This window comes from Syzygium oleosum, unplaced genomic scaffold (assembly GCF_021117445.2).
Source record: "Syzygium oleosum isolate NSW1041296 unplaced genomic scaffold, Sole_v2.1 Sole_v2.06, whole genome shotgun sequence".
In the NCBI taxonomy this organism is placed as follows: domain Eukaryota; kingdom Viridiplantae; phylum Streptophyta; class Magnoliopsida; order Myrtales; family Myrtaceae; genus Syzygium; species Syzygium oleosum.
Window position 1 is genome coordinate 2,590,809 of NW_026607490.1, and position 24,227 is coordinate 2,615,035.

Below are 24,227 nucleotides of genomic sequence, written 5' to 3' on the forward strand. Positions count from 1 at the left end.
GGTCCGTGACGCCCTCGCCGGCGACCGGCCATGGCCAAAGAAGAAAGTAGAAAGAAAAAAAAAATTAAACAATTCAAAATATTATTAAAATATTATTTGGGAACAGAAATTTTGTGTAGTTACCAAACGCATTTATGTTCTTTTCTACTCTAGGAATAGAAATTTTGGACATTTATCAAACGCTTTCAAATACTCAGAAATTGTTTCCGAGCACAGAATAAAAAAAAATCATTTCTGTTCAGAAATAGCGCCCGGGTACAGAATGGTATTCATGCGCACCCTTAATAACTCATTTTTAGTGACCCCAGGTTGAATATGGGTCAATTAAAATTTTGAAAACGAATCAAAATGGATTTGCAACATTAAAGCATAAGTTAATATAGGTCGAATATGGGTTTGTAACAAACCCATATTCAACCCATTTAAGTTATTAACTTATAGGTTAAATAGCTTAAGTGAATCATAACATGTCATTTAAAAAATCATTTTTTAAATTTATATTTTTATTTTCTTAAAAATCAATTTTTTAAGTATTTTTTTTTTCTTTTTCCTTCTTCTTCAGCTGGTCGCCAGCCACATTGACAGCCGGCGATCGACGATAGGCAAGCTCGACCTCCTCCAAATCGGTGAGCTTCGAGCTCACCAAATTCTGGCGAGCTCGTCCATATTGCGAGCTCAAGCTCGTCCAGATCGGCAAGCTTGAGCTCGTTCGACGAGCTTCAAGCTCGCCTATCGCTGGTCGTCTGCGATTGCCATGGCCGGTGACCGGCTGAAGAAGAAGGAAAAAGAAAAATTTAAAAATTAAAATGAAAATTTCGATTTTCAAAAAATAAAAGAAAAAAGAAAAAAAATAAATATATATTTTTTAATTATGAAAATTGTTCACTAATTTTGTAATGCACTAAAGCATTTTAGCAATATAAATAATTTTAAAACTTTATAAGAAACAAATTCTTTTCTAAATTAGATTTTATATTAAAGTCATTTAGAATATAGATCGGGTATGGGTCGGGTATGGGTCGCAAGATAGTATGAATATGGGTCAAAACGGATTAAATAGATCAATATGGGTTGGACCATTTTCGACTCGATCCAAACCTGACTTGACTCACCCGTTTGACACTCCTAGATAACACCAAAACATGCGCTCTCTTAGAAAACTAGATATTTATGAAGCCCATAAAATATAATTTGATAATTCATAACGGATTCAATTGGTATAAGGACATCCATTTTATATATTGAATGCACTTTACTAGTTTAAAAGCAGCAAATTGTAGAAGGAATGCCAAGGCACTAGCATTTGGATTGCAGATATGGAGAAAATAACGCAAAAATTGGATTCAGCTGGTCCAAATGCCTTAAGAAACCATTGGTCAACATCTCTAAAATATCAAAAGTAACAGAATACTAAAATATAAATTGCAATGAAGGAAGATAATACGACAATCTTAAGAGATATACGAAATCAAGGAAACATCTCTAACAAATATGGTTACATTTAACATGTAATGAGCAAATGGCTGCTTTATTAATCAAGGAAGTAGCTAAAGTGCTAACATTAAAGCGGCCGGCAGTAACGATGACATTGACCGCTCAGCAAAACTTGGGCCATTAATTGGTCTCTCCATCGAAGAGGAAGAGAACGATCTCGTTGGTGTACTATTTTGGCTCCACTGGCGCGTTCCGACACTCGACTAGTCCTCCGGCGGCTCGGACGGCCTTGAGCCAAGGCCCAGCTTGTAGCAATTGAGGGGAGCTGCTATTGCACGAGCGGTGGCACGGTTAGCTGCTACTTTAGCTAGGTCTAGCAATAGAAGCAAGCCATAATTCAACTCTATAGTTGAAAATCAAAATTAATTGTAAAATTGTAATAGCAAAATATGAAGAAAAAATAGGGTGAGGGAACGAAAGTACTTTGCATTGCATGCCCTGAATAGTTCTAATCTGATGTTATGTATAACTACGAGTCAACTTAAATTGCTAATAATAGACCGAGGAATTCACGGGAAATGATAGGTTTTTGTGACTAATTGTTGCACGTTCATATACGTGTTATTATTACTCCTAATAATTCTTCCTTTTTATTTAATCTTTTTCATAATATGATATTATAATAGTATATGGGCAATTCATATATTTAGATAGTTGTATGTCGTTAAAATAAATCAGTTATTTTCCAAGCAAGAGCAAGGGTGTCATGATCTGACTTAATTTTTATCCATGAAGGGATGGAGTAAGGCTCGCAATACCGGGAGAAGCATGATGGATACGAGATGGACGAGACAATTGAATCATGGGAATGGTATTAGGGAATTTTGTCTAGAATCCTATTTATAAGAGGAATTTTATGTGGAAGATGTCCGAATGCAGGGTCTGCCATCCGTGCACAAATTAGCCGAGAACTTATCCCGCTCTCTTCATGATAGTCACAACAGGTCGAAAGCTAGTTATTGTTTTGAATCGAGACTCGTTTTTCACTTGGGAGACGATATACCTAAGTTAGAGGAAGGCGGAGCACAATCAATCAAAATGGAGCATTTCACTATACAAAGTCATGCGAACGATATATAGAAAGGAAAACTGGCCTGATGTATGGGCTCGCTGCCATGTCCTTCACAGTCTCATGGCTGAAGCCAATCGATTTAGACCGTGACAAATAGCCGTCGGTGTCTTCTCAATATTCAACAACCATAGGATACAAAGGGTCGAGATAGCTCAAACAACGTTTATCATTCACATAAGAAACTTTTAATCAATTTATTTTGGGTGGGGAAAATGTTATTGAAAGCTGTAGGAGGTTGTCAAGCCATGTACACGTGATAATAAGTAGAAAATAAAACTAAGATCAGGCTGTGCCAGCGTGGCAATCCGCGTGCTCCTCCCGACCCGAAACACGGTCCGTCCATCTGGTCCCTCGATCGACGGCCCACATGCAATTCCCAAACGAGCCCGCCAAATCCTCCGAAATGTTTCATCGGACTCCCCGAAAAATTTTCAAAATCTCGCTCCCTGTTCTATATAGATCCTTCGACGAAACCCTACAGATTCAACCCGATCTCTCGTCAAGTTCAACTTCGCTCTCTGTATCTATAGCCGCAGAAGCACCGGAGAAATGGCGAGGACGAAGCAGACGGCGCGGAAGTCCACCGGGGGCAAGGCCCCGAGGAAGCAGCTCGCCACCAAGGCGGCCCGGAAGTCGGCCCCCGCGACCGGCGGGGTCAAGAAGCCGCACCGGTTCAGGCCCGGGACGGTGGCGCTGCGGGAGATACGCAAGTACCAGAAGAGCACGGAGCTGCTCATCCGGAAGCTGCCCTTCCAACGGCTGGTGCGGGAGATCGCGCAGGACTTCAAGACGGACCTCCGGTTCCAGAGCAGCGCCGTCTCGGCGCTCCAGGAGGCGGCCGAGGCCTACCTGGTGGGCCTGTTCGAGGACACCAACCTGTGCGCGATCCACGCGAAGCGGGTCACCATCATGCCCAAGGACATCCAGCTCGCCAGGAGGATCAGGGGCGAGAGGGCTTGAGATTGCTTCTTAGCTTGTTGTTACTGTGTGGAGTAGGGAGATGCAGAAAAACTGAAGCTTTAGCGTTTTGTAACTTTCTTTTCCTTTGTGCTTTTCTTCTGATGTGATGTATTTCCATGGCCATTAAGTGGATCAATAGAGAATTGGTTCTTCTTCTCCTTCAAGCTTTTGAAGTTTGGTAGTGAAAATGGACAGGGTGATTTGCAAGACATGCAAACGATCCGTGCACTTCAAGAGCAGCATGTCTTTCTTTGCATTTCTTCACCAGTTCATATAGCTCATCCCCTTCACCAACTCCATAAGTTAAATTCATTCGCCACCCATCACAGCAATGAGCTTCGGAACAACATGTCTCGCTGTCCTAATTGCCGTTCTTGCCGTGTTCGCTTCCGCCAATTTCACTGTCCCGATTTCGCTCTCTTCCCTCGGTGATCTTTCCCTTGATGCTGGGCTCTTTACCTTCCTGTGGCATGGTCCTTCGACCCTTTTCGGGCAGTGTGTCAGTCGCCATCGCCGCCGGCACCATAAGTGCCCCGATAATAGCCAGAGGCAGGTCTCCATTTGCGACGATTTCCCGCCTGACATTCCCCCTCCAGAGACTCACACGACGCTGACCCTCTGCGTGGACCAGAATGGGTGCTGTAACTTCACCACGGTCCAAGCGGCTGTGGACGCGGCCGGCAACTTCAGTCAGAAAAGGACCGTGATTTGGATTAACGGCGGCATCTACTAGTAAGAATAATCTGGTCACCCGGTTAGCAGCTTCCCTTTAGACAATGGATCATAATTTGGTGAATCAATCTGTTTGTTCCGGCAGCGAAAAGGTGACCATACCGAGGACAAAGCCGAACATCACGTTTCAAGGACAAGGGTACTTATCGACTGCAATCGCGTGGAACGACACGGCTAATTCTTCGCATGGAACATTCTATAGTGGCTCGGTGCAAGTCTTGTCAAACAATTTCGTCGCGAGGAACATTAGCTTCATGGTGAGATAGCAGATCGAATTTAGGAAATCATGTTCAGGCTGTGTGATTGCGATTGTAATTGAGATGCATTACTGTTTCAGAATGTTGCTCCAATTCCGAGCCCCGGAGACATCGGAGCACAAGCGGTGGCGATTAGAATCTCGGGCGACCAAGCTTCGTTTTGGGGTTGCAGGTTCTTCGGAGCCCAAGATACGCTTCACGACGATAGGGGTCGCCATTACTTTCGAGATTGCTATATCCAAGGTTCTATCGACTTCATCTTTGGTGACGCGAGGTCGCTGTACGAGGTATGGGAGTCCTTTGTGGCCGGTTCGATAATCGCACAAAACGCTCAGATAATCTTTCAAACATCACTTACAAACAAGCAGTAAGCTTAATTAATAAACTGTACTACCTGGCCAAAGCCAAAAAAAATCATGATAATTGCCTCTCCAGCATCTTCTGCCTGTCAATGATTCTAGGATGACCTTTCATTGAATCACAGAACTGCCAATTGATTTCCATAGCCACCCCAGTGCCTCCGGGGCAGAAGGGGATCAACGGGGCGGTCACGGCGCATGGCCGAGCTTCCAAGGACGAGAACACCGGCTTCACGCTTGTGAACGCCAGCATCGGGGGCACGGGGAGAATATGGCTTGGCCGGGCATGGAGGCCGTTCTCTCGGGTCATCTTCGCGTACACGACCATGACCGACATCATCGCGCCCGAAGGCTGGAACGACTTCAATGATCCTGCTAGAGACCAGTATGTATACGAACGATGATCGCCACCTGAGTACAAATTATCTACCCCACATTTCATCATTTAACAAGTTGGGTGGTTGATCAATTACCAACCTTTTCATCTGGCTTCTAATGAAATGCAGGACGATATACTACGGAGAATATAATTGCTCAGGAGCAGGAGCTAACATGAGCTTAAGAGCACCATATGTTCAGAGGCTTAACGATACTCAAGCTTCACCTTTTCTCAACATCTCCTTCATCGATGGTGATCAATGGCTGTGATGACCTCTTGCTATAACATCGATGCTATTTTTCAATTTCCATTCGATTATTTATTTCGCAGGTCAGGAGAAATAATTAATAATCTCCACAAAAAAGTGTTCAAACACAGTGATACATGTACCTCTTTTGTTCAAGCATCAACACATTCTATCGACTCGTGAAGTTCTCTTCTTCAGGATTGCTTTGTGCAGACAATTTGTTGAATTGGGTGATTGTCATGTCACGTGCTCCAATCTGTCCAGAGGTGGTGGTGCCTACGAACTTTCTCAATTTGGCATGAATCGATCAAGACAAGGTAATTATCATTTGTCTTCTGATTCACTGAGAATGTACGGTCTTGGCATTCTCTTGTTGGGAAGAGCTTTTTCTTTCACGGGATGGTCTGATTAAATAGCCACAAGATTGATCGACAAGTAAGGCTCTTGGGTTTCGATGATGATTGTTCGTTCTCTGGGATGCGTATGATCAAAGGAAACCAGCACCCAGATATCAATAGTAGGTAAATTATTAAGAAAGTCTTAGACCGATTGCATTTATTTTAATTTGGCCAATTTAGTCCTAAACCATTTGACAATTTGCCAATTAGTCCATCTAGCTAATTTTGACCGGAAACCGCTAATATGGACAGTTCTTAAATATTTTGTGAAGATTGTCCACTGTCCAAGAGAAGCTAACCAAGCTGCAGATTAGGTCGCTAAGGCTCTCAGCCTGAACACCCTTCTCCTATATTGGCTAACTTCAACCCCCTAGGCTTTATGGAATATTTTGTGTTCTGAAACTCATATGTCTTGCTCCAGTAGTACTCGTTATTATGAATGAATAAAAGAACTTTTTGGACCAAAAAATGACAAGAACAATTTTTAAATAACTTTTGTGATTTTTTTTCTTTTTTTTTCTTTTTCCCTTTTCTTTTCGCCGACTGGCCACCGGCTTTAGGCGATGGCTGGCCTCCCTAGGCGAGGGCCCTCCTAGCCAGATTTGGCAAGGTCGACCCTTGCCCAGGCCAGGGTGGCCTACCGGGCCTCGCCTGGGCGAGGGCAAGGGCCACCCTCACCCAAGCCAAGGCGGCGTCGCCCTTGCAGGCTATCGACAATGATCGGTGGATTATTTTGGCAAATCATTAAAAGGTTTAAGATTAAATTAGCCAAATTGAAAGATTTAGAACGAAATTGACACAAGTGCAATAAGTTTAAAACTTTCTCGGTAATTTCCCCTCGGATTAGCTACCTTCCTTTAGGCCTCGTTTACAATTTGATCATAAGATTACGAGATCAATGACGATTGCATTCTAATTTGCTTTTGCTTTGTTTTTTTTCTAATGTCATTTGGTAATGTGTGAAGTCGAAAGAGAACGCAATAAATGCGCCGATTGGCTAGTTAACCATAGTCTCATGTTAGATTCTAATTCTCAGTGAAAAAGTCGTATAATATTAGTCTCATCTTTGTCCTAAGCAAGTAAATGCCATGCCACTTTCTTTTCACATATGCAAGCGACATATGAGAGTTCGGTGAGGGGGACCCTCCCTCATTAATGCTTGGATAGCAACGGGAATGCGTGATTAAAAAAATGATTTATATTGACTACATCGCTAGTGCAAAATATCTTGAAAAAAAGTAACCAAAAACCTTAAATTATACTCAATATAACATATTTACCCTAAACATTTTTTGTGACACAAAAAATACAAAATTTGTACTCATGTAACACATTTACCACAAACTTGTACCAGTGTGACACATTTACGTCAAAATTTGGGATAAATGTGTCATAAGAATATAAGTTTGGAGTTTTTTGTGTCACAAAAATATAATTTGAAATAAATGTGTTACACGAGTATAAGTTTGGGGTTTTTAATGTCACAAAAAAATGTTAAAGTAAATGTGTTACCCAGGTACAAATTTGGGTTTTTTGGTGTCACAAAAAAATTTGGAGTAAATGTGTCACAATGGGCATAATTTAGGGTTTTTGGTGGCTTTTTCCCAAATATCTTTTACACCAAAGAAAACCGATTCTAATGCCTTTTCTAAGAAGTTACTAGATCCACAAAACGTGCTAAATATATTGCATTCTTTGACTTTAGCTAGACTAAAATTGAAATAGGAATATTTAATTTGGCAATTTATTAGAAGTAACATCCCATCTGTTCTAGTCAACCTCAGTAAACTAGCTAAAAATACTGCGAAACCATATGCTTATGTGGATTATATTGGCATCAAAGTGGGCGTCGTAGTTATTTTATAGAAATATAAGCGGTGCCATTGAAATTAATGCAAGATGGAGGGGGCGATAAAGACTTTATCCATGTAAACATTTGGAGCAATATGACCTTTTTTTTTTTTTTTACCGCATAACCTATTAATAAACACTGAGGGTCAAACTGCGCTGATAAATTATGATAGGAAAAAGGTTGATACTCAAAATGTATAGCTCTTGGTTGAATGGAACACACGACGCAAATATTTGGACACCACACTTGAGAACTATATATATAATAAAATATTTATATATTTTTTTTATAATAAGATCGATCATTGGTCGTCTTACATTATATAATTTCCATAATTTAAAAAAATTGTCATATTATATGTGTTTTTGTCTAAGATATGTATCATCTCAAAGATTCTTCATATACCGTGACCCTCAAAGTGGAAATGAATATGTGGTCACGTCCTTAATCGCCGGCATTCACTAATCATCGATGTTGGGCTGCACTTTATGTGGCTTAAAATCATTTATTATACTCTTGATTTTTCTACATTTCAATTTCGAAATCCTATTAGCAAAAATTCTATGTTGGCTGGTAATTCACTTAATTAATGGGACATTTCATGCCAACTTAATTTGAAATACCATGTAGGGGTGCGTAAAACGGATCATCCGAATTGGAAATCGCCCGGACCGGATTGAATCGGCCGATTAGGTCTGGTGTTGGTCCAATCCGATTATATATACTTTTTTTTTATTTTTTATTTCTTTAAAATAATTAGTAATATGTGAATTAAACCCGCATACAACACTTTTTCCTTATCGTTGCACCACAATGACTCTTTACTCATCGTTCCTTCTGTCAATTTCTTTAAATTTGTCACTTTCTTTTGTTACGGTGGGAAAAAAATAAAAAGCTATCAATTCTGTTATATCATATCGGAAATCAATGACCCTTCAAACCATGCAGTGGACATGTTCTCATCGGTCAACGTGTGACATATGATGATGTTGTCAACGTGAAGTGATGTATCACAGAAATGCACCTTACAATTCTCCCTCGGTCCGGCAACCAACTACATCCAGACAAAGATTAATGATTTGAACATAAACAATGTCAATTCCTGAAAAGAATATATCATTGTATATTCTTCTGTTTCTTTGTATAGTTGGAGACACACACACGTACTTTTATATATATATATATATAAATTCTATGCCTCCAAATAAAAATGCCTGCAAGTTCTTTGTGTAATCAACCCTCTTCATTAATTTTAAATGCCCAAGATACGCCATGGTTTTTGTAATCTCCACATAGAATATTTTACTACTGACCACATAAACACTCATATTTCTCTTACCTCTTATTTCTTTCAAGTCAAATAATAGCATTTGCTGTGTGTGCAAAACAATACACATCCGCTTTTGGAGATAGAAAATCCAATTCAAAAGTCAAACGTGATTAGGAGCGGCACGTGAAATTCTGGGTGGACGCACATTCGCGAAAGACGTAGCATTGGTTCTAATATCATGTTAATTATAATGTCCAATCTAAAAGCTTAAGCTACTAGATGGAACGAGATTGCATATTTATAAGAAGTATATAAGATCCGTTGTGAAGCGATGTGCGATAATAATTCAATATTCGAAATGAAAGGACATACTTATATTCTCTTAATTAAAGAAATTTAATTGATTCGGATTTACCCTTTGAGCTACGATGCGAAAAGAAGATAAGTTGCTTGGACAATTTTCCATTAATTCTCATGTTCCTACGTGGCAAGAAGAACGAAAGGGCAAAAGACAGCGTGAAAAAAGACTAGGCCACAACGTACCGTGAAATGTCGGGTCATTTTCTATGGTCCCCTAGCTAGGTACTATTCCTTCATGTTGTGTCAAACATACCTTAAAAAAATGCAAAACGCCGAAATTACTTAAGATTAATCTATAAATTGATACCCCGAGCAATGTAATAAAACATTGTCAGACGTTAATATAACCCACTTGTCAATGTAGTCCTTCGCATCAGTTAACATATTGATGTAAGTTATTGTCAAGTGCATAAACTAAAGTTTCATCTCTGTCTCTATTCTAATAGAACCCTATGAAAACCCAAATAAATTTCCTATTATTAACAGGCTGTATTGTCAAGCCTGCATTATTAGGCCTTGTGAACAGCCAGCACAAAAGAACTTGCAAAGTTGCAACCAACCAGCAAACAAAACCCCCCCAAGGTTTTTAAACTTCCTCCGTTTCTCTGTCTCCAAAATAAATCTTATTCAAATCCCACTCTGAATCTGTCCCCTGTCGGACTATAAAATCCTCCATAGCCCCCCTCCTCTCTTTCAGAGCTTCACAGAGAGAGAGAGAGAGGGATGGGAGCGTGCGCCACGAAGCCGAAGGTGTCGAAGTCCGACAAGGATGCCGTTGATGCCCCAGTGCCGGCGCCAGAGGAGGTTGTGGCGGGAGTGGACTCAGAGACGACGGCCGAGGTAAAGAAAGAGAAAGAGGTGGTGGTTGCGGCTGGAGCAGTGCAGGGTGAGAGTGTGAAGGAGGTGGTTGATGTGGAAGGAGGCAACATACCCCGTTCTTTGAGTCTTTTGCTCGAGGAGGTAAATGATTTGGTTTCAGTTTATAAGACTCTCCCTCTTATCATTCTTGCTGCGTTTTCACTTTCCTTTCCAATTTAGATTTTGATTCTCACGAACATATCAGTCTTAGTCTCACTGTACTCAAAAGGGTATTGAGCAGCAAGATCCTGCTGTTCTTGTTTTGGTTGAGTGATTGATTTGGTCAGGAATCCTTCCATGTTCTCAATCTAATCTTTTCTTCAAACGGGTCAATGACAAAAGAAGAATTTGGGATTAGGCCGGGAGAGATATTTGCCAGGACGGCTTAAATCTGACGCCTCCACACGCATTGGATATCGTTTCGCTAAGGATCTCCTGCCAGCTTCACTCAATGCAAGGGAATCCAAGGACATTCTCTACATTGTTCCCTTTGCTTTGGAGAAATGGAATGGTTTCGCTGTCGATGGACCCACTGATTTAGCTCTCTCGCTGTCTCTTACTAGCCTGCACGTCGCAATTTCACCGTCATGTCTTGTTTTTTCTTTCCCTTGGATGATGTCGTTGTCATGCGTTAAGGGACAAAAGTAGCGACACGTTTCTCGGCCCTTGTCCTGTCTTTTGGGTTATTGCTTGTCTTGTTGTCATCGCTCTCGGAGAATATACTTTGTTCAGACAAGAGAGGAAGTCGACATCTTGATCATGTTATAGACAATATCGACCCGTGATAACCAAGGAAAAGCGAGAGATACGAAATCATGGTTTAAGTAAAATTTTTGAGGAAAACGGTTTGTGCAATGTTTTTTAATCCAACTCAAGATTTGTCCACGGAGAGAAGAGATCAATCCATCTGCTCATCCTTCGCAGGACAATCAAAAGGCGAAAGCTGAAAGTGAAATGACATCCTCGGTGACGGCAGAGACGCCAGAGTCCTCATCGGAGCCCCAAGCCAAAACAGAGGAATCAGAGACCAAGCCACCCGAATCGCAAGAATCGGCTATTGAAGAGCAGCAACCGGCCCCTGCTGTTGCCACCGTCGAAGCTGCAGAAGCGGTCGAGAAAGAGATGGCAATTGAATCTCCTCCCGCTCCGGCGGCGGAACCCACTGAGAAGAAAACCGAAACGGCCAAAGCAATTGCCAAAGAGGAAGCCAAAGAATAATAATGCAGGGCTGTTATTAGCTGGACTGGTTGGCCGGAGCTCTTGGTCTTAAAGCTTGTTGGTCCATTGCTTGTTGTCAAATAGTGTCTTTATTTTTCGGATTGATCATAGTGTTTTGTTTAAGGTAATTTGATAGGAATTTGTTCTTATGTTCTCATGAGGACAAGAATGCAGAGGCGTCTGTTGCCTTTGTTTTCAGGTGGGTCATGGGATATTGGTATTCTATTTATATTCCCTTTTGATTATTTATTGGGGATGAGCCAGAGAGAATAATTTTGTCGACACTAATCAAGATTGTTGCATCTGCTAGACTCCAAGCAATACAATGCAGCTACTGCATAAACTAAACAACATTCATTGTCCACAAAAAGGGCATGTGTCAATCCAAACGAGGTTGGAAATACCTCCGCCCTTGTTATTTATATCTTAAAATCAATAACAGTTGGGCACCGTGAGATCAGTGACATTGACCGAACATCTACAGTTCTATCGTTTCTGTTTATCAGTATGTGAAACAGAATACAACCCAAGTCCTTGGTTCCACTTCTTAATCCGTGCTTCATCATCAGCCTCCCTAACCTTATGAGCCCTGCTAGTGACACTCTCCTGAAAATATACAGACTTATATAACTGTTGAGGAAATATGTAAGATCGATGGAAGCTGCCTAGAAGAGTTTAAACAGTCGTTTCAGTGAATAGCGGAAGCGAAGCATGAAGGGGAAGCATCGGTAGGAGAATATGCAGCCCCGCATGACATGGCCTCGATGGACCCAAAATAAAATAATTTGAGGAAAAAAATTGGTAAGAATTATATCTCGTGTCGGGTGGGATTGGATATGAATCACTAAAATCCTTTCATTTAAAATGAGTCAATTTTAATCCGATCATTTCGAATCCGACTCAACCCATCCATTTAATTGGCCTATCTTGAATGGCTTTCCAAGAGATCTCAAAAGGCGTATTAAATTCATCCTTTCACATGGCAGGTATATGGAATGTCACACACTTCCGAGCAAGTAACATACAAAATATTCATTTTAAATATACGTAAAAGTATCAACATTTTTGTAACAAGACCAGTATCTCAACAGGTATTTCATGAACACTTTGTTAGTAATACCGTAATTAAAATTTTTGCACCAGCTTTCTCTATGGAATATTTTAGCTATATTTGACAATCTTCTCTCAAACCTCATCTTTGGGAGAAAATATTGGGTATGCCGCCCCTTCATGTCACCATGGGGCCGTCCCATTCATTGATCGCCACGTGTGGTAGATGAGTCCCACTTCGTCGGATTTTTCAGAACTCCCTTGCTTCTCTCTCCCCTCACTTCCGTCTCCGACACACACACGCACTCTCTTCTCGTTCTCTTTTCTTCTTCTTCTTTGTTCAAAGAACGAAAGTCTTCTTCATCCGAAGATGTCTCTCTTCGTTCCAACCACGCTTCCGCCGTCGCCTCTCCAATTTGTTAACCGCGCTCTCCATTACCCGTCTTGGTTCCAACTGGTGGAAGACGAGACGAAATTGTCACTACTTCTTGTCTTCTTCTTTTATGTTGGAATAATAAAATTTGGAATTGATATTCAAATATGTCTTGAAAGATTACATAATATTTATAGATCCTTTAGATAACTAGAACAATTAAAAATTATCTTGAAAACAAGCAACAATAAGTAAACATTAATTTCCTCGATAACAATTTCCAAGACTCCAAGTCTCTAGATAATAATTGCAAGAATCCAATTCACGAGATGAGTTTGGATTACGAAAAGTCTTTTTTATTTCCAACAACCTCCCTTAAACCGAGCTCATCTTGACCATGCCGATCATTCTCTTGAGTTTAAGGAAGGAGTCCGTCTTCAATGGCTTACTAAACATGTCAACCACTTGGTCTTCCGACTTGCAAAACTGTAACACAATCTCCTCGAACTTCACTAGATCTCGAATGAAATGATACTTTATATTAATGTGCTTGCTTCTTCCATGAAAGACTGGATTCTTTGCAAGGGCAATTACTGACCTATTATCACAATTAATCACCGTCGGATGCTCCTGCTTATGACGTAATTTAGCAAACATCAAACATAGCCAAACTGCTTGAGTAGCACAATAAGCCGTTGCTATGTATTCCGCTTCCACACTGGACAAAGCAACCACCTATTGCTTCTTCGAGGACCAAGAAAAAATTCCATTTCCTAAAGAGAAAACATAACTGGAAGTACTCTTCCTTTCTCCAATATCACCTCCCCAATCACTGTCTGTATATTCCATAAGCTGAAAATCATTAGAAACATTGTAGAATATACCATCATTCACAGTACATCCGTAGAATTCTTTTTATTGCCTGCAAGTGTGATTGTCTAGGAGTCTCCATAAATCTGCTTACCATCCCAACACTATAAACAAGATATGGCCGAGTAGAAGTCAAATATCGTAGACTCCCGACTAGCCTTTTGAAATATGTGGCATCGACTTCGGAGCCACTTCCATCTTTTGTCAACTTCAATCTTTCCTCCATTGGAGTGCTAATTGGTTTACAAGTAGCCATCTTGAAACGCTCAAGAATATCCTTGGCATACTTTTGTTGACAAATAAAAATACCATCCTCCTATTGTGTAACTTGAAGGCCGAGAAAATAATACATGAGACCCATGTCTGCCATCTCAAACTCACGAGTCATGGCCTCCCTAAAGTCAGAAATCATCTCTTGACAATTTCCGGTAAATATGAGATCATCAACATATAAGCAAACAATGAGCATCTCATCGTTCAAGCCAATCTTCACATATAAAGCATGCTCATAAGGACATCAGTTAAAACCATGATTCATGAAATAAGAATCAATTCTGGTATACCATGCTCACGGTGCTTGCTTGAGACCGTAAAGAGCTTTTTTCAATTTGTATACGAAACCCTCTTGTCCTTTCTTGACATACCCCTTGGGTTGATCTACATACATCTCCTCCTCAAGTACGCCATTGAGAAATGCGGACTTGACATCCATTTGGTGTATTTTCCAACGTCTTTGAGCAGCCAAAGCAAAGATCACGCGAATAATTTCCATTCTTGCAACCGGAACAAATACCTCAAAATAGTCAATCCCGGGTTTTTGTTTGTAACCCTTGACTACAAGACGAGCCTTCAATCGATCAACATCACCATTAGGCTTGTACTTGGTCTTATAGACCCATTTCATGCCGATGGACTTCTTGCCTTTTGGAAGAGAAGTGAGCTCCCACGTATCATTTTTCTTAATCGCATATATCTCATCATCCATAGCACAAACCCAACCATCATCTTGGGAAGCCTCCTTAAAGTTTGTCGGATCACAATCTGCAAAGAGAGCAAAATTAATAATTTCTTCATAAGAGGGATCATCATCATTGGACAAACACACAATCCCTCAAACGAGCCGGTAAAGCTCATTCTCGTCGTGGACGTGGGGACGTTTCAGCAGAATCCGACTGAGTCTTTGCTACCGGATCAGGTTGCATTGATGCCGCTACTAGTTTAGATTTACTATTTGAATTGGGTTGAACCGACTTCTCCTCGTCCAGGACAAAGTGAAAACTGCTTCTTCTACTCCATGCTCCAAGTCCACTCACCTTCCTCATCAAAGGTGACATCTCGACTGATAACCACCTTCTTTGTTACCAGATTATACAACCGATAACCCTTGGTCTCATTACTGTAACCAAGGAAGATGCACTTCTCACTCTTCTCATCAAGCTTCTTGCGAAGTTCATTTGGCACATGGGCATAAGTAATACACCTGAACACGCAAAGATGCTGAATTGAAGGGATTCGACCACTCCACACCTCTGCCGGAGTCTTGAACTCAAGACCTTTAGTAGGACACCGATTCAACAAGTAAACAACATAAGCAACCGCCTCCGCCTAGAAATGCTTAGGCAATTGTTTGTAACAAAGCATGGTACGAACCATATCAACAATAGTGCGGTTTTTTCTCTCCACTACTCCGTTCTGTTGAGGAGTGTACCGTGCTGTCAATTGATGCTTGATGCCGCACTGTTTGAAGAAGCCATCACCAACCAAATATTCTGTACCACGATTAGTTCAGAGAATCCAAATTTGGTGCCCACTTTGTTTTTCTACATAGGCTTTGAACTCCTTGAAAGCATCAATGGCGTCGGACTTGTGCTTCAAGAAATAAACCCATGTTTTTCGGCTAAAGTCGTTGATGAAGGTAACAAAATACTTGTACCCCCGATTTAACGATTCACCGAGTGGTCCGCAAAGGTCGGAGTGCACTAACTCCAACGGCTTTGAAGCTCTCCATGATTGTCCCGAAGGGAAGCTTTCTTTGCACTTTTTTCCAATAACACATGGTTCACATATTTCTTTCAGAGAAGAAATTCCGGGTAGTCCACGCACCATCTTCTTTCGAGACAATAGCTTCAAGCTGTCAAAATTCACATGCCCGAACCGCTTGTGCCAAAGCCATGAAGAATTTTGCACTGAGGCACTAAAACACGAGGTAGCATAATTAATATACAAAGGAAAAAGTCGATTTCGAGCCATTTTTACCTTCGCAATCAACCCTCCTTTGCCATCATGAATCGTGCAAAGCTCATCTTTAATGGTCATGTGATAGCCTCGCTCGGACAATTGTCCCATGCTTAGGAGATTTTCTCGTAGACCGGGAACATAATGAACATTGGAAATGCTTTGAACCGACCCATCTTTCGCCTTGATTTTAATTGTCCCGTTTCCCATGATAGGAACTTTGGCATTATTCCCGAACCTCACCTCCGAACAAAAGGCGTCATCAAGTTTTGAGAATAATTCCTTCTCGCCGCACATGTGATTGCTACATCTGGTGTCTAAGTACCAAACGTTCTTCTGGTTTTCCACCGCAGCATCACACGTGAATAAAAGAGCATTGTCATGCTCATCGTCGCTATCAACAAATCTTGCTACCTTGGCATGAAACTTTGGACCACCAATCTTCTTGCTTCGGCAATCAGATTGGTAATGCCCATACTTTTTACAATTAAAACACTGAATATGATACTTATCTTTTTGTTGTCCAGAATGCTTCTCTTGCCACTTTTTATCTTTCCTTTGATTAGAAAGTTTCTTCTTTTCATCGGGCAACACCAATTGGCTTTGTAGAGCTTCCTCTACCGTCTTGGATTTCTCCTTGAGTCGCTTCTCGTGCATTTGTAGAGAGCCCATCAACTCATCAATGGTCAAAATAGAGAGATCCCGATACTCTTCAATGAAAGTCACAATATATTCGAACCGTAAAGTTAGCGTCCGAAGAATCTTCTCAACGATCTGTTGGTCACCAATAGTCTCACCATTGGCCTTCGTTTGATTGACAAGAGCCAATGTCCGTGAGAAATAGTCGGGAATGGACTCCGACTTTTCCATTTGAAGGAGCTTGAATTGTCGACGAAGAGTCTGAAGCCAAACCTTATGGACCTTCTCAACACCTTTGTATATTTTGATGAGAGAGTCCCAAGCTTCTTTTGCCGTCTTCGAATTCGCCACTTTTTCAAAGATTGATGAATCTATCGCTTGAAAGATGTAAAAGAGAGCCTTACAATCTTTCTTGCGATTTTCTTTTATCGTCCTTTGCTCCTCCGTTGTCAAATCTGTCGGCGTTTCTAGCTCTACGAATCCTTCTTCCACAATTTTGGTCAGCTCTTGAAACCCGAACAGCACCTCCATCTGGATCTTCCAATGCTCAAAATTCTTCCCATCGAACCTTGGGAGTTGAGGTTGGATCGTCCCGGCACCATTCACAAAGGCCATATGACGCGAGATTTTCTAGGTTGAATTCACAAAACTCAGTCAAAACTGTCTTTGATACCAAACGTTGGAATAATAAAATTTGGAATTGATAATCAAATATGTCTTGAAGGATTACATAATATTTATAGACTCTTTAGATAACTAGAATAATTAAAAAACTATCTTGAAAACAAGCAACAATAAGCAAACATTAATTTCCTCGATAACAATTTCCTCCATGTCTCTAGATAATAATTGCAAGAATCTAATTCACGAGATGAGCTTGGATTACGAAAAGTCTTTTTTATTTCCAACATTTCAACTTCTCTCATCTCCGCTTCTTGTACACCAACAACATATCCGGCATTTTCTCCATAAGTCTCGTGGTGTTTCCTGTCTCTCCGTAGTTGTCTTGTCACACTTGTGCCCTTTCCTCTTGGTTCTCATCTCTCTCCTCTTAGGGTCATATGGCCAATCTTTGCCGGCGAGCGGGACTTCCTTGCGAAGCCTAGCTCAGCAAAGGGTGCTAATTTCAAGCGGCTCCCACGTTTCCAACTCCTAGGACCCCCACACGCCCTTGGATAGCTCGCTCTTGTATTTCACCGACTTCTCGCGCCACGGGTACTAGTACTCTGCAGTCGTCTTCGCCACGGATTGGGCAACTTTACTAGCCATCAACCCGAGTCTCGAGCTTCTCTATGGACCATAAAAAATTTTAGAAAAATTAATTCACCTCAAAAGCACAGTGGATTAGCCTTTCAAGTGAGAAAATCCACCACAAGCAAATTGAACCGAAGTATCAAACTATGCCCAGATGGAGTCTGCAAATCATGCTTTTCCAACGTAACTTCAATAATTAAAGGAAACGATTGAGAAATTTGAGATGAAAGAATAGCTTAAAATCCTGACTAGAGTTCTAGAATTATCAGATCGATCTGATGTTGGATATGTTGCAGTGGCCATGTCAACCATAGTCCCCTCCCACCGGTTGGAACCGAGACAGGTAACGGAGAGGGCAGATAACGAATCGGAGAGGTGACGGAGGAGGCGAAGGTGTGGTTGGAATGAAGAGAGACACCTTCGGATGAGGAAGACCCTCGTTCTTTGAACGGAGAAGAAGAAAAGAGAACTTGACGAGAGTAAAAGAGAGTGTGTGTCAGTAACAGAGATGGAAGCAAGGGGGGAGAGAGAGAGAGTAATGGAGAGAGAAGCGAGGGAGTTCTGAAAAATCTGACAAAGTGGGACCCATCTACCACACGTGGCGATCAACGGATGGGGTTTGATCCCATGGGTCATGTGGACGGATGGCCTACCCAATATTTTCTCCTCCCTCTTGTTCGGATCGGCCTTGCCATGTCATCATGCCACGTGTCGTCACATGATTCCTTCTAGAGTCGGGGTTCTCAAGCATCCGACTAATCTCCACAGCCGCAACATAATGACCAGTCGTCGGAGCACTATGACATGTAGATTTAAGACCTAATAGTATTTTTTAGGGATTATTATACAAATGATTTTTGAACTTTGGCTTAATGTGTAATGTAATCCCTAAACTTTTAAATTGTTCAATATGATTCTTGAACTTTAACCCAATATGCAATGTTATATCTGAACTTTTCATTTGTTCAATATGATTCATGGACTTTTGATAAATGTTCGGTCTAGTTCCTGAACTATTTTAAAATATACAATTTTATCATTTTATTGATTCAAGTCCAGGGACAACATTGAATTTTTTTCATATAGCCCATGGACTAAATTGGACATGTACAAAAAGTTCGAAGATCATATTGAACAAGTTAAAATTTCAGGGACATGACATTGAGTTAAAGTTTGAGAACTATATTGAATAAATTAGAAATTCATGGATAACATTACATAATTCGCCCTCCTAGCCGTGCCATGTAGGACAGCCAGCGTCCACATCAGTGATTTTCGATCAAAATTAATTGGATGGACTATATTGATAAATTATCAATTGGCATAATTGAAAGTTTAAAGATGAATTATTCATCGTATAATAAATTAATCGGATGGACTATATTGATAAATTATCAATTGGCATAATTAAAAGTTTAAAGATGAATTATCCATCGTATAATAAATTTATGACTTTTTAATGATAATTTTGCCCAATGTAGACGAGGTTCAATTGACACCGAGCCAAATCCAATAAGAATGTTTGCACTTTACGAATAATTAACGACACACGATACTTTCTGAATAGTCTTTTCACACTCAATTGAGTCGCAAAGAGTAAAGTTAGGGAGGCGACGGTGGGTGGGTGGGCGGAAGAGCGGCAGAGCACAGAGCCTTAAAAGCTCCACATTCAAGTCCTCACCTGTCACTCTGCCGCCTCCACGACCACCTTGCACCTCTCTCCCTCTCTCCATAAAGCAGCGTCAGAGACGAAGAAGAGGAAGAAGAAGAAGACCCTCCTCTGCCACACACACACACTCTCTCTCTCTGTTTGCTTCTCATTGGTTCGTAGATTGTGGAGGCTGGCGAGCTGATGGCGAAATCGCCGGATCAAGAGCATCCTCACAAGGCCTTCGGTTGGGCTGCCCGCGACAAGTCCGGCCTCCTCTCCCCCTTCCATTTCTCTCGGAGGTATATACGCTTTATCCCCCCCTAGCTAGCGAATGGTGCTTCGGCCCCTCAAGCGCGAGTCCATATTTCCTGGGTGTGATGGGCTCCGCCGGCTGGTGGGTTCGCTGTGGTTCTCGCGGCGATTCGTCTGCGCGAGTTCGTGCATGAGAGAGAGAGAGAGAGAGAGAGAGAGAGAGAGAGAGAGAGAGAGAGTTCTGGGTCTTCCTCTCTCTCGCGTTGGTCGGCGCTGTTGGTTTGCGCGATCCGTGGCTGAAATGTTTACTTGCGGGTTAGGTGATAAAATATTCTGGGGTGGGTCCAAGTTCTTACTTTTGGCCGTGTCTTGATTGATTAACGCAATGGGTGTCCAAGTCTCGGGGGTTCCACGGCTTTTCGGTCATCTTTATCAGATCTCTGCAGTGCAGTAAAGTTGGTTGGATTTGTTTCTTCCTGAGTACACACGGGGAAGGACGTTTCGCTTTCTCATGCCTGGGGCTCATAGCCAATGATTAGTCATGGGCATGTCGTGAAAGTTCTGTTTCAGTAAATTGACCCTGAGGTTACCCTCTACTTCGAGTTTTAGACTGGTCTCCCGTGGATCGCCAGAGGATGGCAAAATAACATACATATAGGTTTGTCGAGATAAGGAAAAAGGCTATAGGGATGGAAAAAGGGGAAGAGGAAAGTTGAAAGGTATACAATTGATCTCAGGGAAACAAGAAAGAAACTTGGGTTGATTTCCTTTTTAAAAAACATTCTTTTTTGAGCTGATGGTCTCCTTAGTGAGATGACAGCCAGAGCTTTGGCAGGGTTGGTTGTCTATCGTTATCGAAAACCTCTTTGACTTCTCTCTCATCCCTGGATCGACGTTTTTTCTTTACCATCTCATTTAGATTTGGAATTCAGTTGGCGCCGCTGATACTTATGCAAATGTAGTCCTTCTGATGAGCTAATTTGGTGCAGAACAGTTTCAACTCAACTTGTGAACAAAACACCTTTTTGAAAGTACAAATAGAGTCTGCTTCTCAAAGTGACCGATGCAATGCATTTGACGAGCATGTCTGACGTTAAATGTACTATTTTGCAGGGAAAATGGTGATGAAGATGTCACCATTAAAATCCTCTTCTGTGGGGTTTGTCATTCTGACCTTCACGTGGCCAAGAATGAATGGGGGTTCACAAATTACCCGGTTGTTCCTGGGTAGGTTCTGTTAATGTTCGAGATCAGAATTTATCTTCTTCTGCCTTTTCACCTTTACAGCCTAATCAAATCATTTAAACAAGGGGGCAAAGAACTGCACATTGTGTAGCACTCTTAAGCAAATGAACGTTGTTTGAAGTTGTGTTCAGAGTCTGATGCCAATGTACATTTCTGTGTGGTTAGTGAATTAATTTCAGATTTCAGACTTTTAAGTGTACCTTTTAATTTTATTCTCTTATGTCTCCTAAACATGTTTCTATCAAGGTACCTTTGAGTGGGTCCATGCATGGTGTTATTCTGTATTGTTTAAGAAATGTATCAAGCACCAGCTTGTAACGAGCAAAGGGCACTTTGTATTCCAACGGTATTGTCTAAGATGTTATTTTGATGAATTGATGTGGGTGTTAGAAATCATGTCTCCAAATGCCTAATGTGCACGTGCATACTTTTCCTGTAAGTCCTACATTTTTCGTCTACGATAAAGTTCTTTGCTTAGTTCTTGTGTGGCCTCCTCTTATCATTGCATGAGAGGAGATGTCATGTATTTGCTCTTTTTGCCTCATAACTGAGACAAAAAAAAAACCCATGTTTCTGATTATGTAGCTTGGTTATACACTGGAAATTTGAAAGAGAACATGTATTCCCTTACTTTTTTCATTTGAATGCATGCTATTTATGTTTTTAGGCCCAAGGTGCTTCTGCAATTATTTTTGTCTTTATTTCTTGAGATGTGAAATGAAATTCAGAGAGTGACTAGCTTTCACTATAACGATATTGACAGTTGAATTAAAATGTTGATCTTGACAGTATTAATTGAAGTATTGCAAGTTTGCGAGGAGCTTGTACACTTAGTTACTGTTCTACTTGTGTGTCTACAGGCATGAAATTGTTGGAACTGTGATGAAAGTGGGGAGCAATGTGAAGAAATTTAAAGTGGGTGAGCGAGTAGGTGTTGGAGTCATAGTGGGCTCCTGCAAGAAATGTGAGAGCTGCCAGCAGGATCTGGAAAACTACTGCCCCCAGACAATATTTACCTATAATTCCCATTACACAGATGGAACAAAAACTTATGGTGGTTACTCTGATATGATAGTCGTTGACGAGCGTTTTGTGCTTCGTTTCCCTGACAACTTACCATCAGAGGGTGGTGCGCCACTATTATGTGCTGGTATCACGGTGTATAGCCCGATGAAATACTATGGCATGACAGAGCCTGGGAAGCATTTGGGTGTGGCTGGACTTGGTGGTCTTGGTCATGTGGCCGTAAAAATCGGCAAGGCATTTGGACTAAAAGTTACTGTTATTAGTTCCTCTCCCAAAAAGGAAGCTGAGGCAATTGAAAGACTTGGTGCTGATTCCTTCCTTGTAACCAGTGACCGTACAAAAATGAAGGTACATGAAGTTTGGAAATAGTAACTGGTTCTTTTGTATTGGTGGGAGGTCTAGCATGTCAATCATCGCTTTATCCAGCCCTGTGATCCTCTTCTAGCTGACACAATTTGAAATTTTTGCAATGTGCGCATAGATATGCACTGATTCACCAATATTCCATCAAAAGCTGGAGATGACATAATGTAGATATACCTGAATAGAAGGGATTTTCTAAGTCAGTTACGGAGAGAGTAGAGTACCTTAAATTCTCCTAATGGAATTACTTGCTTCTTGCAGGCAGCTTTGGGAACCATGGACTACATCATTGACACAGTTTCTGCTGTACACCCTCTTCTTCCATTGCTCAGTCTGCTCAAGCTGAATGGCAAACTTGTTACTGTGGGATTGGTTGATAAGCCCCTAGAGCTGCCCATCTTTCCGTTGGTTCTGGGTAAGCAATAAACTAGTGCCGCATTGAGGGAGTGGTTAAATTGTTTAAATGGAATTTCAAATTTGAGTTGAGTCGAAATATTTCACTACTGGAGCTCGACTCAACTTGATTCTCCATTGCTTGATACTCCACTTGAGCTCAATTGGTCAAGTATGATTTCTCAAACTGGAACTCAACTTGATTAAGTTTCACGTAAGCTCGAGCTCGAGCTCGATTCTACTTGTTTTACAGCTGAATTTTAGTCTATGCTCGAGTTAAGCACAAACTTGATCTCTAATATTGAGAATATGATAAAAACTAATAATAATGTTATGTGCTTCTTTATAGTATCTACTGATGTATAACTATCGTTAAATATATAGAAGTTCAACCACTCGATTAATCTGAGTTAAGTATCTCTAAACTCAAGCTTGACTGGTTTAAGTACTTGAGCTACTCGAACTCGAGAATGATCTTGTTGAGTCCGAGCGTTCTTAGCATCAAGCTTGTGTAGCTCATGAGTAGCTTGACTTGCTTATACCCTACTTGCAGCTATCCAAACGAAAGATTAGTCTGTAACAAACTTTTATCTTCTTTTCTCTTTAGCTTCCTTTCAATAGATTAATTTCGAATTTTACTAGCGAATGCATATGATCTGAAAAGGTACTGTAAGACTTTTTTAATCAGTATGGACTTGTATTTTGCACCACTGGATATGGTAAAAGTTCCAGCTTATGGTCATACTTGAGTTGCAAGGTGCTGAACAAAACTACAATGATTCCGACTTTGTTAATGCTTTCAGGACGCAAGCTTGTGGGTGGCAGTGATATAGGAGGAATGAAAGAGACTCAAGAGATGCTCGACTTTTGTGCGAAACATGGTATCACTGCAGACGTTGAGGTAATCCGGATGGACTACATCAGTACAGCTATGGAAAGGCTTGCGAAGTCTGATGTGAGGTACAGGTTTGTGATTGATGTGGCCAGCTCTTTGTCACAGTAGATATGTGGAGATGCGTTCTGAATATTTCATCTACCAGTACAAGGACTTTTTGTTAGAATAAAGAGGAACTTGCCGGTGCGAACAATTTACACATTTTGGTTGGTGCCAGTTATATTTTCATATTTTCCTTCTGTGGAGTTTGATTTTCTTTGCTCAACTAAATGTACTAATTCTGTTTCTCGTACAATTCTTTCGCTTGTTGTCATCTTTGATATTTTGCGGGTTTTGCGGAGGGTTGTATTAGTTGTTCAGGGACTTCCCTTAAGTCGGCTATCTTCCGGGACTTGCTTGAAGTATGTCTGACTTGATGTTCAGCAGAAGAGCATATCTTTCTTTTGGCATTAACATCAACCAGAAAGTCTTGAATTTCCTGTCTAAACAAAAGATATTGTTGCAATTTTAATATTTTTGCGGAGA

General features: G+C 41.0%; 4 protein-coding genes across 4 annotated transcripts; all 4 read left to right on the forward strand.

Moving 5' to 3' along the window:
- The first annotated feature begins 3,031 nt into the window (after positions 1-3,031).
- LOC115668712 (histone H3.2) lies at positions 3,032-3,690 on the forward strand. Its single transcript, XM_030590118.2, has one exon. It carries the CDS (start codon positions 3,116-3,118, stop codon positions 3,524-3,526), a length of 411 nt encoding a protein of 136 aa, XP_030445978.1. The 5' UTR covers positions 3,032-3,115; the 3' UTR covers positions 3,527-3,690.
- A 132-nt stretch (positions 3,691-3,822) lies between these two features.
- LOC115668711 (probable pectinesterase 8) lies at positions 3,823-5,697 on the forward strand. Its single transcript, XM_056312489.1, has 5 exons — positions 3,823-4,258; positions 4,344-4,515; positions 4,596-4,802; positions 5,000-5,259; positions 5,381-5,697. The coding sequence occupies exons 1-5, from the start codon at positions 3,858-3,860 to the stop codon at positions 5,520-5,522; spliced, it is 1,182 nt and encodes a 393-aa protein (XP_056168464.1). The 5' UTR covers positions 3,823-3,857; the 3' UTR covers positions 5,523-5,697.
- A 4,177-nt stretch (positions 5,698-9,874) lies between these two features.
- LOC130138424 (major latex allergen Hev b 5-like) lies at positions 9,875-11,701 on the forward strand. The gene is made up of 2 exons (XM_056312493.1): positions 9,875-10,340; positions 11,163-11,701. The coding sequence occupies exons 1-2, from the start codon at positions 10,104-10,106 to the stop codon at positions 11,454-11,456; spliced, it is 531 nt and encodes a 176-aa protein (XP_056168468.1). The 5' UTR covers positions 9,875-10,103; the 3' UTR covers positions 11,457-11,701.
- Positions 11,702-19,635: 7,934 nt separating this feature from the next.
- Positions 19,636-24,227, forward strand: LOC115664432 (probable cinnamyl alcohol dehydrogenase 9). The gene is made up of 5 exons (XM_056312490.1): positions 19,636-19,827; positions 20,894-21,007; positions 21,886-22,399; positions 22,676-22,829; positions 23,611-24,227. Exons 1-5 carry the CDS (start codon positions 19,730-19,732, stop codon positions 23,808-23,810), a joined length of 1,080 nt encoding a protein of 359 aa, XP_056168465.1. The 5' UTR covers positions 19,636-19,729; the 3' UTR covers positions 23,811-24,227.